At 43.7% G+C, this 17,731-nt stretch overlaps 1 protein-coding gene across 1 annotated transcript in view; it reads right to left on the minus strand.

Moving 5' to 3' along the window:
* Window positions 1-17,731, minus strand: part of LOC309546213 (lysophospholipid acyltransferase 2-like) — a 65,545-nt gene that overhangs the window by 33,047 nt on the left and 14,767 nt on the right. The window contains exons 2-3 of the mRNA XM_082245770.1: window positions 16,913-17,058; window positions 10,941-11,018 (exon numbers count right to left, since the gene is read on the minus strand). Coding sequence (XP_082101896.1) covers window positions 10,941-11,018; window positions 16,913-17,058 — 224 coding nt within the window. The remainder of the gene's footprint in view (window positions 1-10,940; window positions 11,019-16,912; window positions 17,059-17,731) is intronic.

The following is a 17,731-nucleotide window of genomic DNA, read 5'->3' on the forward strand; positions in this document are numbered from 1 at the left end:
TTGAGCCCAATTTGGACATTTTAACTTAGGGGTGTACTCACTTTTGTTGCCAGCAGTTTAGACAATAATGGCCGTGTGTTGAGTTATTTTGAGGGGACAGCAAATTTACACTGTTATACAAGCTGTACACTCACTACTTTACATTGTAGCAAAGTGTAATTTCTTCAGTGTTGTCACATGAAAAGATATAAAAAAATATTTTTATATACAGCTGCAAGAAAAAGTATGTGAACCCTTTGGAATGATATGGATTTCTGCACAAATTGGTCATAAAATGTGATCTGATCATCATCATCTAAGTCACAACAATAGACAATCACAGTCTGCTTAAACCAGGGGTGTCCAAACTTTTTTCAAAGAGGGCCAGATTTGATGAAGTGAACATGCGTGAGGGCTGACCATTTTACCTGACATTTTTTGGACCATTCAAATTAAATACAAACTAACTATTTTATGCAAAGTTTATTGCAAACGGCATACTTTTCCTTCCATCACATGGATGACAAATCTAAACGGATAAAAATAAGGGGGAATAGGGGGGAGCAATAGGGGGCGTTGGGACTTTAAGTGAGGTCAGTTTATGACTGACCTCACTTAAAGTCCCAACGCCCCCTATTGCTCCCCCCTATTCCCCCTTTTTTTTTATATGTATATCAGGGATGGAGGTCTAGTCATTATTACACCTAAGATCATGTCCCCTTTTTTATCCAAATCTAAATGGATGTTAAATCGCTCTGCCTTTCATATCTGAAGGCTAGATAAAAAAAAGAATCCAGGAAGCTGAAATATATGTCAGGAACATTGTAAAGTACATTACATATTATTGGTAATAAAGGTTGTCTGTCAACTTTTAAGTTAAAAAAAAATATGAACAAGAACATAACACCAAGTATACATGTTGTGTTCAAATATATTGATAACTGATTTAGACCAACTGACATTAACTGAGATTTTACAATGTATTCATCTCAATCCGGAGCATGCGGGTTAACCACATATAAGCGCTATATGAACCCACCGATGATGATTAATGATGGCAGAAAAAAAAGTCATGAATGATGCCGATGTATTTCTCCAAATTACCTGTGAGGCTGTTTTAAAGCAGCCCGGGGGCCGCATTTGGCCCGCGGGCCGGACTTTGGACATGCCTGGCTTAAACTAATAACACACAAAGAATGAAATATTGCCATGTTTTTATTGAACACACCATGTAAACATTCACAGTGCAGGTGGAAAAAGTATGTGAACCCAGTGGTGGGATTCAAAGATTTTAGTAACCAGTTCCGACTTTCCCAGCAGAATGACCAGCGTGCCCCCTTTAAATGCACAGAGACCAGCGTACCCCCTTTCAATGCACAGTGACCAGCGTGCCCCCCTTTCAAAGCAGAGAGACCAGCATGCCCCCTTTCAATGCATTGCCCCCAATGATTGCAGAGTGCCAGCCACACATTGCCCCCAATGATTGCAGAGTGCCAGCCACACATTGCCCCCAATTGCAGAGTGCCAGCCACAGCATTGCTCCCAATGATTGCAGAGTGCCAGCCACACATTGCCCCCAATGATTGCAGAGTGCCAGAACACAGCATTGCCCCCAATGATTGCAGAGTGCCAGCCACAGCATTGCCCCCAATGATTGCAGAGTGCCAGCCACACATTGCCCCTAATGATTGCAGAGTGCCAGCCACACATTGCCCCCAATTGCAGAGTGCCAGCCACACATTGCCCCCAATGATTGCAGAGTGCCAGCCACACATTGCCCCCAATGATTGCAGAGTGCCAGCCACACATTGCCCCCAATGATTGCAGAGTGCCAGCCACACATTGACCCCAATGATTGCAGAGTGCCAGCCACACATTGCCCCTAATGATTGCAGAGTGCCAGCCACACATTGCCCCTAATGATTGCAGAGTGCCAGCCACACATTGCCCCCAATGATTGCAGAGTGCCAGCCACACATTGCCCCCAATTGCAGAGTGCCAGCCACACATTGCCCCCAATGATTGCAGAGTGCCAGCCACACATTGCCCCCAATGATTGCAGAGTGCCAGCAACAGCATTGCCCCCAATGATTGTAGAGTGCCAGCCACACATTGCCCCTAATGATTGCAGAGTGCCAGCCACACATTGCCCCCAATGATTGCAGAGTGCCAGCCACACATTGCCCCCAATTGCAGAGTGCCAGCCACAGCATTGCCCCCAATGATTGCAGAGTGCCAGCCACACATTGCCCCCAATGATTGCAGAGTGCCAGAACACAGCATTGCCCCCAATGATTGCAGAGTGCCAGCCACAGCATTGCCCCTAATGATTGCAGCGTGCCAGCCACACATTGCCCCCAATGATTGCAGAGTGCCAGACACACATTGCCCCCAATTGCAGAGTGCCAGCCACACATTGCCCCCAATGATTGCAGAGTGCCAGACACACATTGCCCCCAATGATTGCAGAGTGCCAGCCACACATTGCCCCTAATGATTGCAGAGTGCCAGCCACACATTGCCCCTAATGATTGCAGAGTGCCAGCCACACATTGCCCCCAATGATTGCAGAGTGCCAGCGATCCCCCCGCACTTACTTCTCTCGCAGCTTCTCTTCAGTCCCCGGCTCCCCGCATCTCCGAGTCTTCAGTCCTGAGTCCTCCCGCGGCGCCTCCTCCTCGTCCAATGGCACGGTGTTTGCCTTTCGGCCAATCAGGAAGCGGGAGGACCCGCTCCCTGATTGGCCAGGAGGAGGATCCGTGTGACAATAGCGAATTCTCATTCGCTATTGTCACAGAATGGGCGGGTCGGGGGGCGCACTGCTCCGCTCCTTGGCCGCCACGTCTGCGACTGCGCGGTCCGAGCGCGGGACATTCAATTGTACTGCGCTCGGACGCGCAGAGGGATTCAGCTGGTTCTGCGAACTCGCAGAATGTTAGTAACCGGTTCTATGGAACCGGTGCGAACCGGCTGAATCCCACCACTGTGTGAACCCCTAGACTAATGACATCTCCAAGAGCTAATTGGAGTGAGATGTCAGCCAACTGGAGTCCAATCAATGAGATGAGATTGGAGGTGTTGGTTAAAGCTGCCCTGCCCTATAAAAAACACACACACCAGTTCTGGGTTTGCTTTTCACAAGAAGCAATGATTCCTCGCACAAAAGAGCTCTCAGAAGACCTACGATTAAGAATTGTTGACTTGCATAAAGCTGGAAAGGGTTATAAAAGTATCTCCAAAAGCCTTGCTGTTCATCAGTCCACAGTAAGACAAATTGTCTATAAATGGAGAAAGTTCAGCACTGCTGCTACTCTCCCTAGGAGTGGCCGTCCTGTAAAGATGACTGCGCAGACTCCTCAATGAGGTGAAGAAGAATCCTAGAGTGTCAGCTAAAGACTTACAAAAGTCACTGGAAAATGCTAACATCCCTGTTAGCGAATCTACAATAAGTAAAACACTAAACAAGAATGGATTTCATTGGAGGATACCACAGAGGAAGCCAATGCTGTCCAAACAAAACATTGCTGCACATTTACAGTTTGCACAAGAGCACCTGGATGTTCCAAAGCAGTACTGGCAAAATATTCTGTGGACAGATGAAACCAAAGTTGAGTTGTTTGGAGGAAACACACAACACTATGTGTGGGGAAAAAGAGGCACAGCACACCAATATCAAAACTTCATCCCAACTGTGAAGTATGGTGGTGGGGGCATCATAGTTTGGGGCTGCTTTGCTGCATCAGGGCCTGGGAGGATTGCTATAATCGAAGGAAAAATGAATTCCCAAGTTTATCAAGACATTTTGCAGGAGAACTTAAGGCCATCTGTCTACCAGCTGAAGCTCAACAGAAGATGGTTGTTGCAACAGGACAATGACCCAAAGCATAGAAGTAATTCAACAACAGAATGGCTTAAACAGAAGAAAATACGCCTTCTGAAGTGGTCCAGTCAGAGTCCTGACCTCAATCCGATTGAGATGCTGTGGCATTACCTCAAGAAAGCGATTCACACCAGACATCCCAAGAATATTGCTGAACTGAAACAGTTCTGTAAAGAGGAATGGTCAAGAATTACTCCTGACCGTTGTGCACGTCTGATCTTCAACTATAGGAAACGTTTGGTTGAAGTTATTGCTGCCAAAGGAGGTTCAACCAGTTATTAAATCCAAGGGTTCACATACATTTTCCACCTGCACTGTGAATGTTTACATGGTGTGTTCAATAAAAACATGGCAACATTTCATTCTTTGTGTGTTTATTAGTTTAAGCAGACTGTGATCGTCTATTGCTGTGACTTAGATGATGATCAGATCACATTTTATGACCAATTTGTGCAGAAATCCATATCATTCCAAAGGGTTCACATACTTTTTCTTGCAGCTGTATAGTTCATCAGACTATTGTTCTCTCCTCAGTAGCACCCCCAGGTCTCTGTTCTGCACATATATTTGGTATCATATGTGGGCATTTGTCTTTAGCACAAAAGAGGCTTATAGTTGTCAGGTCACCACTACATCCTGCATAGGTAAATGTTATACTCAATGCACTGAAATATCTGATATGAAAACTCATTGAACCGGTGTATCATCTTATCACTATTACTTATCAGACATGTAAAGATAATAATGTACTTATACTAATCTTTTTAGAAAAAAAAAAGATTTTCCCTGCTTCTATTCACATGGTCTCTGTCATGCTATAGATCAGCTGAAGCAGACAATTGTCAGTAACATTATCAACTTCCCCTTGTCACATGGGGTGTCATCTAAAATTATTTATAAGTGTTTACAGAGCTCCATGGCAACACAGTAAACTGTGCACAATAGCTTTATAACTAAAGAATCTGGCAAACAGTCCCTTAAAACAGAAGACTCCTATTTTCAATGTAGTACTGCCACTTCATCATAGCGATTCACTAGCAAAGGATGGGAAACGTGCAATCCTCTAGGGAGTTTAGGGTTTTGATCAGCACTTCCTTTTTATTTCAGATGTAAAGATAAAGCCCCGTACACACGTACCGATTGTCGCCCGTAAATATTTGGCCGCCGACCGATCGGCCGATTGTAGGCTTGTTAGTATGATGCTTCCGACAGCGCATTTTCGGCCGAACAGAATCTGTCGTGCAGACTTTAAAATATTTGTTGGCCGTCACCAGAACAGCCGATTGTTCGCCAGTCAGTACAGAATTCGGCCGACAAACAGCAGATTAGCAAGACTGGGCATGCTCAGAGAAGAAAAAACACACGGAAAGTTAACCATCACATGACATCACTTCTGCAGTCGGCTGTTGTTGGCTGACAAAATTCGTGTGCAGTCTTTAGCACTTTTCAGCCGACAGGACAGCACCGGACAAAAGACGGCCGATCGTTCGGCCGACATTCGGTACGTGTGTACGGGGCTTTAGACTCTAAGAGCCGGTTCACACTAATCCGACTGAAAGTCGCCCCGACTTTGGGCGACTTTGAAGTCGCCCGTGCAGCTTGACTTCATCGCGGCTTGCAAACGACTTCTCATAATAGAAGTCAATGCAAGTCGCTCCGACTTCGCCAAAAAATAGTGCATGAACCTTTTTCAAAGTCGGAGCGACTTGAGTCTCTCTGATTAGAAGGGTTCCATTGCACAGCATTGGGAGCTACTTGGTCGCCTGACAAGTCGGAGTAGTGTGAACCAGCTCTAAGTGTACCTTATTATTTATTTATTTTTAAAGGTGATTTTTACATTATTTTGCAAGGTAATAGTTATGGTTTGGAAGCCAGTACTGGCGACTCATAGGAAATTCACACATAAAAGAAAACCAACTATGGCCCCTTTCACACCGTCCGCATTCCGTTGCTGACCGTGCTCTGATCAGCGGGGATCGATCCGTCGATCCCCGCTGACCCGGCAGATGACAGCTCTGTCTCCGCACTGTGTGCGGAGAGGGATGGGTCAGAGCCCCGCTGCTCTCTATGGGGGAATCGGATGAGAGCGGACCGCCTGTCTGCTCTCATCCGATCCCCAGGACGGATGGAAAATAGGGTTTCCATCCGTCCGGATTTCACGGACAGGATCGGATGCGGATGGCAGCGGGTGTCAGCGTATGTAAGTAGAAAAGAGAGTGGCACTTCCAGACCCAGGAACTTGGAAACTTGAGTTTTATTCTTCAAATCAAAGGTACAACATCAGACAGGAACACAAGACAAACTGGACAGCAGACGCGTTTCACACCTTGTGCTTATTCATTCATGAATAAGCACAAGGTGTGAAACGCGTCTGCTGTCCAGTTTGTCTTGTGTTCCTGTCTGATGTTGTACCTTTGATTTGAAAAATAAAACTCAAGTTTCCAAGTTCCTGGGTCTGGAAGTGCCACTCTCTTTTCTACTTACATGGACTTCTCAGGTTACGGACCTTGGTGAGCACCCATTCCTGCAGGACTGCCACAGTTGCTCGGGACCCATCCGGCTCAGCTGGCTGCTTTCAGAGCGGTGATTTGTTTCTAGCGGGTGTCAGCGGACATGTCACCGCTGACATCCGCTGCTCCATAGAGCTGCATGGAGGATCCGATTAGATCCGCCTAAAAAACTGACAGGCGGATCTGATCGGAACGCCCGTGTGAAAGAGCCCTTAATCTAAAAAAGTAAAATGATCACACCTGAAAGAAACATCACAAACAAAATCATTAAAACCTTAAACTCTATGGGAACTTTTCATTTAAATTAGCTAAATACATTCAAGGTGCATCAAAACAAAAGGTGTGCAAAGTCTTATAATTCATTTATTCTAAAAAGCAACTACATCCTAGGTAGAAGGGTTTGTCTCTGACCAACCTGCTGTAGAAAAGGTCCCTTGCTCTATGCATAAAAGCAGTGGCCTCTCTGCGAAGGATCTGGCATTTCTCCTATGTTGAGTCAAGGATAGAGCGCTACAATCAACAGGAAGCATGATCTTTGATGATTGCAAAGCTACAGGTCTGACTCAGCAGGGTCATGTCAGACCTCTGCAGAGTGGATTCTGCTTTCACACTGAGAGCAGCATTTTTTCTCTACAGCATGGAATGTATGTTATCTAAAGAAAATGTTTTGCTGCACCTGGATCACATATACTTAAAGTTCAATTGAGCTTTAGCCCCCGTTACATCTGCGTGATGTGACATGCAATTTGAAGGGTCACAGGTTTGCAAAATGTTACCTGTACCCTGAAGGTGAGGGATAATTTCCCCTAGTCTCTTATTGGCAAAATCAATGTAATCAAGATAAAAATTCTCCCTGTCTTTCTTCATATTCTACGGCACTCCCCAGTGTGGATCCCTAAGACATTCTTAAAACAATTTGATTCCCTTTTTTCTAAATTATTATGGAAATCCAGCCCTCCTAGATTTAGTAGGAGGACTCTCTAGGCCTTGGACTCAGAGGGGATGGCAGGCCCTGATTTACATACTTACTTCCTTGCTGCTCTCCTTACACGTTCTCACAATCGGTTAGTTTCGGACGATTCCAATTCAGCCGTGATGCTTAAAGCAGCACATCTGGGATCCTATGAGGCCCTCATGAATCTCCTGTATCATGGCCTCCATGCCCCCTTCAGCCTCACGCTTTCTATGCAAGCTGTACTCAAAGCCCCGACTCAAAGTGGGTCCCCTTATACCCCTCTTTGGTTTAATCCAATGTTAACTGTGTTCCAGTTGCTCCCTGATCCGATTGCCTGGGATTACAAGGGCATCAAATCTCTAGGTCAAATTAGTGTCCAGTGATCCTTATTGCCACTTGATAACCTTTGGGCTTCCTAATTCCCACTTCTTTCGCTATATGCAACTCTGCCATTCCTACAACTGCCTTACCTTGGATCTTATTCCTTCTGATCTTGAAACCTTGCTGCGGGATACTTCCTAACCATATCACTTTCTGAAATATATAAGACACTCCACCATGCCTTCTGTTCATTTTGGCATGGAGAGTCTTCGCTCCAAATGGCAGGTGAGTTTTTCTAAATATGGATGACGAGCATTGGGAAGATGTGGGAATACCCCTTCTCAAAGTTGGTTGCCAATAGGGATAGCTTGATCCAATTCGAAATACTACATAGAATATATTTGACACCACAGAGGCTCCATAAGATCTACCCAGGAACTTCTCCTCAATGCTGGAGATGCGAGAGTGACTGCTGAATTTGATCATATTTTTTGGTCTTGTCCCCAGATCTCTGCATTTTGGTCTGAAATGACGCAATTTATTACCCAATTAACTACAGTCTCCATTCTGTTGAAAACTGACATTTGCTGGCTTGGACTAGTGGATTCTCTGGCCATTTGACAAAGGAGGCTCCTATTTTGACTGGTTGGAAATCCTTGATAAATACAGTCATAACTCTTTACAAGTCCACCTATCTCTCTCGTGGTTGCCCTGTAGGTTTAATAAAGTGTAGGATTTGTGGTTAAATTCCCCTGCCACTAATGATTATGCCTATTTGTTGACTTCCTGGAATTGGTCCTACCCACCAGCTCCTTAGATACAGGGGGTGGGCTTATCTACTTCTGTAGTTCGATATTTGCATTTGGAGTGCATGTCGGGACTGCCTTGTATCCTATCCTAAATTGCATTCTTATTGTGGGCAACTTGGAGACTTTTTTGCTGTTTGCACTTATGAGTCCTGATTATCTTCTGAGTAGACACTGGATTACTAGTTCTTAGGTTTTTAATTTTGTTATTGTAATTTTGAGCCCGGGAATGCCCCAGAGGCTTTCTTCTGTATCTATTCATAAAGAAATTAATAATAACAGTCTTTATTAAAAAAAATAAAGTACATAACTACTCTGGTTGACCACACTGGGACATAGTGGTAGCTTTTCCTACATCTTATGTCTAACTTACTTTTCTATTGATCAGGTCCTCCCTCCTTTTAATTTTTTTTCAGTTGCATATGTACATTTGTTTCAGTATGTTCTGATTAACCTCTGCATAGATGTGTTGTATTTGGCATTTGGCCATCCAATAATTAATTTTGTATGCTATGTTTCTGGTTCCTATCCATGTATGTGCCATATTGTTTTCTCTTTATTAAAATCTATGCTAAAGAAAAATATATAACTGTGCAAATAGGCATGTATTTCGTAGTGGACTCCAGCAAACTTCAATGCTAGAATGCAGCATGCAGGGCTTTTTCACAATGCGTTGTAATGCATTGAGAATAGTGTGGTAGAGGGAATAGTGTGATAGTGAGAATCCTACAGAAACAAAATACATTCTCTTTTGTCTGTGCAATTTGTACTGCACAATATATGGCACTTATGTGCCTGTGGTAAACGAGCCCCAGGATCCACCATACAGACAGCGATACTGATGTAATAAATGTAGAATAATGTAAAACTATAACACTGTTCCAAATCATTTGGTGGAGAGCGGATTATGGTATGGGGTTGTTTTTCAGGGATTGGCTAGACCCCTTAGTTCCAGTGAAGGGAACTCAAGACGTCAGCATACCAAATAATTTTGGACAATTTCATGCTCCCAACTTTGTGGGAACAGTTAGGGGGTGGGGCCCCTTCCTGTTCCAACATGACTGCACACCAGCGTGCAAAGCAAGGTCCAAAAAGACATGGAAGAGACAGTTTGGGGTGGAGGAACTTGACTGGCCTGCACAAAGTCCTGAGCTCAACCTGATAGAACACCTTTGGGCCTTCTTGTCCAACATCAGTGCCTGACCTCACAAATGTGCTTCTGAAAGAATGGTCAAACATTCCCATAGACACACTCCTAGACCTTGTGGACAGCCTTCCCAGAAGAGTTGAAGCTGTTATTGTTGCAAAGGGTGGACCAACTCAATATTAAACCCTACGGACTAAAACTGGGATGCCATTAAAGTTCATGTGCGTGTTAAGGCAGGTGTACATACATTTGACAATAAAGTGTACATAATAAACAAGCAAAAAATTGGGGGAGCAAACCCCAATAGACACCAATAGAGTACAGGTGTGTGTGGGGGATGGGAAGTTGCTTGGTCCATAGCTGCACCGGCTTTAGATATACATGTTCAGGGTTTGCTCCCCCAATTTTTTGGTTGTTTATTATGTATTCGGTCTGACCAGACTTATGGGGTTGAGCATCCCATCCCCCACACACACCTGTACTCTATTGGTGTCCTCTATCAAGTAGATATAGGAGGAGTCCCCTGCAGTGCATTAGCACACCTTCCCAGCAAGGAGTGTTGTCTCCAAGGGTAAGAGAGGCTGGATTCACCCCTTTTTTATGGATAGTGTAGGACCCGATAATGGGGTACTTTGACGCAGTGGTGGGCTTGAGCACGATATGGCCATATGGTGGAACTAAATCCCCATTTTTATTTATGGATTGTCTCCATATTTGATAGTCATTTCTTTTGCATGGTTGCACTATTCTTTTTTAATAAAGTGTACATACATACTAGAATATTATGGCATAAACCAGCAGGGGCATTTAAAAAATAAATAAGTAAAATTTCAAAGTGTATGTGAACCTTAACTAATAACTTTTCTTTTACTGCCGTTTGTTCTGTAAACTGTACTATTTAAATCGTTTTATTATATTTATTCAATGAGTACAAAAGAACCTGTTGATACTTCCAGAAATCTTGTGAGCTTATAACTTCCTGTTCTCTCTGCTTTTACTAAACTTTTATTAGTTAGCATTGCTTCCAGCTCTCTCGGTGGATGACAGAAAACAGACAGAACACCTTCCCCATGTTATGAAGATGAAAAGAGGGAGGCATTCTATGGTCACATCCTTGAGTGACAACGCTGCTCCTCCACTGATACAGTATGTGAGAAATCTTTGTCATCCTAGAATATGAAGTGTGTTACTGGCGGGATTATTTGGTTAAAATAAGGATAAAAATGCCTAACAAATAAAACGAATGCAGCCACCACATCTAAGGACTGATAAGCTGCAATATATAATACATTTCTGTTCCTGGGTTTAGATATGTTTTAAGGACCAATCACATAAAACTTACACATGTACTTTCCTGGGATCAATAAAAAGAAGCATGAGGTAGCATAAGAAAACTTCTCCTATCAGGAATAAGGTAAGCCTGGAATATAAACAGAAAAAAAGCATATAAAAGTTACAATCTTGCATCTTTTCATGTGTTCTGAGCTAGACAAAAGCAGGTGTGTTTTCTATTCCTTTTAAAGAGAGGAGTTTGTTAAAGTGATTCTAAAGTCAAATCATTTTTTACCTTAATGCATTCCTTGCTGGCAGGAAGAAGATGCGGACAACACTGGAGAGGGACTACTTATGAAGAGTAAAGGGATCGCTCTGTGCAAAACTGTTGCACAGAGCAGCTAAGTATAAAACACTTTTTTGTTTCAAGAAAAAAAACACTTTAAGGTATGCCCTTAGTCGTACAGTGTCCTATACTGATGTCTTGACATCCCCCCCCCCCTTTATTTCAGCTTTGTTTTAAAAGTGCAAAGCATAACTTAGTGTACTACTATAAATAAATCCAGACACAGCACAGCAAAGTCATAATGACAAGTACCAGCTTTCCATTACTCAGAGCATTGCTGGAAACTACAGCAACTCTGTTGGACACATAAATCCCTCTGTTTTAGAAATACTTTTGCCAATAAATAGGTTCAAATCTAAGGCAGAACAGTACTTGTTTGCCAGGGAGATCCCAAGATTCAGTTGTACAGCTAAAACAATTTAGAAAAAAAAAAATATTACTTCATGCATACACAGAATAATGAAATGCAATTGAGAAACATTTCTAAACTGAATGGAGCTGTTACAAAGTCAGAAGCAGTGCTATCAGCTAGCTATCAATTGAAATCATTCTGCATAATCTTTAATATGGATTTATACTACTTTTTATTGTTCTCTGAGCCCTACTAGGTAGATTTTCCTTCACTTCCTGTCCTATGATCACCTGTCACCAGCACAGGAAGTGAGGAGAAATCCTTCCAATCTACACACGATAACAATAATAACCCATGTATGCGGTAAAAAGAAGAGGGCTTCACAAGTAGGTTGAAAGTTCTGTAGTTTTATTAATATTCAAAGCGACAGCAAACACTTGGGGTGCAGAAGCCTCTGAATTAACCTGGCTATTTGCTCTTTTTCTTTACTATATATATATACATAGCTTGCATCTTAGGGCCCTATGTGAGCCTGTCCGTCTCTAGAAAGCTGACTCTGCTCTCAAATCCAAACTTATATAGAGAACTTTATACTGGGGCTTGATGTTCTACCCACACTGTTTTTTGAACAGTAAAAACCTGACTGAAATTCTTACCCTTCCCATCTCTACTAAAAGGCAGCTTTTCTTTCCTTTTTAAAATAACAAACATGTCATACTTATTTGCTCTGTGCAGTTGTTTTGCACAGAGCAGCTCGGTCCTCCTTTTTTTTGGTCCCCCACTGGCTCTCCTGGCCCCTCTCTCCTGCTGAGTACCCCCATAGCAAGCAGCTTGCTATGGGGGCACCCGAGCAAACTCATTCCCAAGTCGCTGCTCTGTGTGTCCATTCACACACAGAACACGGCTCGGCACGTCCCCGCTCTCCCCTCATTGGCTCACTGGCTGATTGACAACCAATGGCTCCTGCTGCTGTCTTAGTTAATGAGAAGGGAGAGACCTGGCAGAGCCGAGGCTCCCGTGCACTATAGCGGGATTGCGATATTGCGGCAGACATTCTGACACTAACTGACACTTTGTGGGCACCAGTGACACTAATACAGTGATCAGCGCTAAAAAATATGCACTGTCACTGTACTAATTACACTGGCTGGGAAGGGGTTAACCTTAGGGGTGATCAAAGGGGTAACTGTGTGCCTAACTAGTGTTTTACTACACTGTGGGAGGTGCTTTTACTAGAAGAGATTACATTTATTACCTGCTTTGCAGGGACACAAATTTAATCTCTTCTCTCCTGTCAGAACGGCGATCTGCCTTGTTTACATAGGCAGACCACTTTTCTGCCTTTGTGCCTGATGATTGGCAACATCGTGTCCGTGGTACCCGCTGCTCGGCTCACGCTGTTTGTAAGCGGAGCAGAGAGCCGGTGACTGACAATCACTTCTCTCTGCTCAGTGAAGACCAAGAGTTGAGCGATTAACAGCGTTTGATCGCTCTGTTCTTGGTGTAGAGGTGGCCGAGGACAGATGCAGCATCGGACCAAGGCTGAATCCACCTAGATGAGTATAAATGTTTGGTTTTATTTTAATCCTGAACATCTATTTTAAGGATAATGAAGTAATACAGAGGTGTCCAACCGCTGGCCAGATTGTGGGTTCCCGACTCGCCGCCCCAGAGTCAAGAATGGAGCTGGTGCTATAGGAAGCATTTGGCTTCAGTAGATAGCAGACCTGATGATTCCGGTATAGCGCCGGCTCCTGCAACAGTCAAAATTATACCAAATGCACTCCACCTGGGACCACAGCCACCAGCGATACCTGCCCCGGGGGACAGCCAGCACCAGCTGCCAGCCATACCCATGAAAAACAGAAAATTAGTGTGCTAACCGTGAAGTAAGCTGCTTGCACAAACCAACTGACAAAAAAGTTGAACAATGTAAACAATATAAAAAGTGCAGTGCTAATTACACAATATATACGTATAAGCATATATGATAGAATGAAAATCAAACATAATAATCAGTCCCAAGTGAAGTTGAAAGGAAAATCCAACATAATTATCAGTCCCAAGTGAAAATGGTGAAAGGGAGATGTCCAAAATACAATTGCACGTCAGATCCCAACACCAACAGGGATGATATATGGCTGACCAGAAAAATAGGACCCAGAGTATCGTATAGTACCTGGGTCAAACCGGATTATATGGTGCATTGTGGGTTATCCGGACCGGTGTGATGTCCTCGAATGTTCCAGTGTGAACTTGTAACGGGTATATATATACACACAAAAGAGGCTCCAACTCAACCGATGTTTAGAAATAAACCGAAAAGGAGCAAAATATAGTGTAATACCGCTAAAAAATTATTAATTAAAATAAAGCAAGTACACTTACAGACATCCCAGGAATATGCACACATCAAGAATACATAAATAGGCTGTGTCAGCGGTGTGGCCTTGACGTATTTCAGCAGAAATGCCTTTACCAAAAGATACAGCCATTCCCACCCTGGCATACAGCCAGCAGTAGCTGCCAACCATATCTACCCTGGGGGATAGCCAGCAGCAGCCATACCCACCCTGGGGGACAGCAGCAGCTGCCAGCCATTCTTGCCTGGGGGACAGCAGTAGCTGCCAGCCATACCAGCCTGGGGGACAGCAGTATATGCCAGTCATACCAGCCTGGTGGACAGCAGCAGCTGCTAGCCATAACCACCTGAGAGACAGCAGCAGCCGCTAGCCATACTCACCTGGGGGACAGCAGCTGCCAGCCATACTCGCCCTGGGGGACAGCAGCAGCCACTAGCCATGCCCACCTGGGGCCAGCAGCAGCCACCAGCCATACCCACCTGGGGGACAGCAGCAGCCAGAGATACCTGCAGAATTCCTGAGCAAGAAGTGAAGACTGAGGTCAATTTATTAATTAAAATTAAACAGCAATGGGCATATCTGTTCTCTACAATAGTGCACAAGCTACACTGGGCTGTTTTCAAACTGAAAGGTCTTAGACTTCTGTTATTATCTGTTTGGTACGCTTTCAGAAAGTTCCCCACACCTGCAAGAAATAATAGAATTCTATGGCAAAGTGCAGCTAACCCACAGGAAAGCCACAGGTGCACTGCGCTACACCTGTGGTGCAGGTAAACCACAGCCCATTAGTGTGAAAGCAGCCTTAGGCCCCTTTCACATGATCAGTCCAATCAGGTTCCCCTCTCTGTCTTTAGGAGGACTCAATCGGACCCTCCATTCACCTCTATGAAGCGGCAGATGTAAACGGATTTATGTCCGCTTCCACCAGCCTACTTCCAATCCGATCTGCTTAAAAAAAGAACAGAAGGGGATCCGTTCCTTTCTGTCTGGGCAGATTGGATTGCAGGGCCCATAGAGTAGAGTGGGCTGTGTCTGTGTCCACTCTGCATATGCGGAGTGGACACAGACCTGTCATCTGCCTGCTCCGCTCACTGTGGCTCACAACCGGTTAACCAAGTCGCTTTAAGTGGCCGTCGCTCTTTAAAAGGTTGGGCACCCCTGAAGTAATACCCCTGTAGTAGTTTTTAATGAAAAAAAACAAGGCTTACCTTTAGTAATATTGCCCTATTAAAAATTTGATTTTTGTCTTACAGTAAAATCCACTTCTCAGACGCAGCTCTTCATCTTCTTGACCGTAGGGTTATACTGCCCCCTACAGGAGTAGGACACTAGGCAGAGAAAAAGCTTGAACACGCCTTTGGGGCAGTCGCTGGGGGTATACTCCCACTTTCTGCTATAGGTATTCAGTTTTGTAACAAGGAGCGTCACAAGGAAAAAACCCAACTCCATAGAGAGTTGGGTGCTGTGTCTGTCAATGAACATCAGAGAAATGGATTTTACAGTAAGACAAAAATCACATTTTCTCTTTCGTTCATTGACAGACACAGCTCTTCATCTTATTGACCGTTGGGATGTCCCAGAGCAGTGTCAAATATAAGGGATGGGAACAACAGAAAAAACAAGACTAGACTAAACATAGCCAACCAGGTAACTTGGAGCTCAACTGTCAACAATTGGAGCTCACCTGAAAAAAACACCCTCAAAAAAGACAGGTCCTCTAAACAGCAGCCTGCAAAACTTTACGGCCATAAGAAGCATCCACAGATGCCAACACATCCACTTTATAAAATTTTGTGAATATGTGTACAAACGACCAGGTAGCCACCTGCAAACCGGTATCACTGACGCCTGATGACGGAAGGCCCAGGAGGCACTAAGTGCCTGAGTAGAGTGCACCTTGACAGGGAAAGGAGGAACCTGACCCTTAATAGAATAAGCCTGAACCACATCCTGACTAGGCAGAAAAAAACTGAATACCTATAGCAGGAAGCGGGAGTATACCCCCAGGGACTGCCCCGTAGGCGTGTTCAAGCTTTTTCTCTGCCTAGTATCTTACTTCTGTAGGGGGCAGTATAACCCTATGGTCAAGAAAATGAAGAGCTGTGTCCATCAATGAACAAAAGAGAAAATTCCTTTTCTGTTCAATATACAAAGAAAAAGATGTAACAAAACTAATAATGCTTCCATTTAGACCGCATTCACACTAGTTCGACTTGGACCGTGACTTGTCAGTCTGACAAGTCGCGGTCCGTCACGCTCCCATTGTGCGGTACAGGAGCCGTTCTAATAGGAGCGGCACAAGTCGCTCTGACTTAGAAAAAGGGTCCTGTAGTACTTCGGGGCGACCTGGAGGCGACTTGCATAGACATTAATTTTATGAAGTCCGTGCAAGTCGCGCCGAAGTCGCTCTGCACGAGACTTCACAGGTCGCCCCCTAAGTCGGAGCGACCTAGTGTGAACCAAGACTTAAAATTTTTTGTTTAAAAAATCCACGGAGCCAGTGAAAACACTGGCCAAACAGCAGCTGCATCCAATCAGTAGTCCAGATTTGTTCATCTGTACTGTATAGCATTACTGGAACAATCTGTTAGATTTCCTAAATTCAGCATACAGGCTGTATTGAAACGATCTAATAGTGTATGGTCAGCTTTAACCCACAACTATTTAACCTTTGTTTGTATTTATTTGGGGAGATTTCTAATCACTTCCTGTTCCTTGATCCCTGGATCCACAACGTGAAATAATAGTAAATCTCCTCAACAAGAGTGCAATAAAACAAAAATGAGAGAAGTTCTAACCCTTTGCTTCTATCCCAACATAAACATACGGGGCTAGTGTTTTATTTCAAATTGAAGGCAAAAAAAATATTCCAATAAAGAAACGAAGGCAATCAAGTCAGGTCTCTTCAGTAATATAATTTTTAATTTGTAGTATCTCTTGGTAATAAAAAAGAAAATTAGTTTTCTTAAAGGGTCTCTCACCATCCAAAACAGTAGATTGACAAGCAGATTCCCAGCAAGGAGGCCATGCCGTGTCGGATTCTTGGTCCATATTGTGAGGGAGGTAGGTAATATCGGAACAAGAAGGCAAGAATCAACGCAGAGAGTTGCCCTACAAGGAAAATGCGCTAAAGAAGAAGATAAAAAGGGATATATAAACATCTGACTGTTACTGTTAGACTATTATATCAGTATATACAAGTATGGAAAGCAGGATCAGCTATTGTCACACTACATAAAGGTCATCCAGATGGCAGAGTAGAAAGCCATAAACAATGTGTAGCTTAACTGGAATGTTGCTGTATTTATTGATCCTTTCCATACAAATGTGACATATATTGCATATACACTGATAAACCTGTTTTTTATTAGAAACAAAACTGTCAATCTTACACCTGCTAGTTTGTATATTGAATTATGTGAAGATTTTATGCTTCTGGGTGAAATGATATTGAAAAGAACAAAAAACAGCTTTAAAAGACATTACTGATCCTTGTATGGATTATGAAGGCCTCATTCAGACAGGTGCTTGTTTTTGCACTGGCATCCTCTCCCTGAGCTGCGTGCAGGTACAGCTGTCATATTTTGACATGTAGCTGTGTCCATGAGGTTTCTACATGACAAACTGGAGGATGCAGTGAACCAGCCCACTGGGATAACCCGAGAGTGTGTGGCCTCCTGGAAAAATTATGATCACTTTCAAACCAATTTATTTCTGTGGTGTATGGAGCAATCAATCCTAAACATTCCTAAACAATCAGTTCTGATTTTCACTCATTGATTTCTGTAAGTGTTTGATGC

This window comes from Pelophylax lessonae (assembly GCF_965119305.1).
Source record: "Pelophylax lessonae genome assembly, chromosome: 2".
Taxonomy (NCBI): Eukaryota; Metazoa; Chordata; class Amphibia; order Anura; family Ranidae; genus Pelophylax; species Pelophylax lessonae.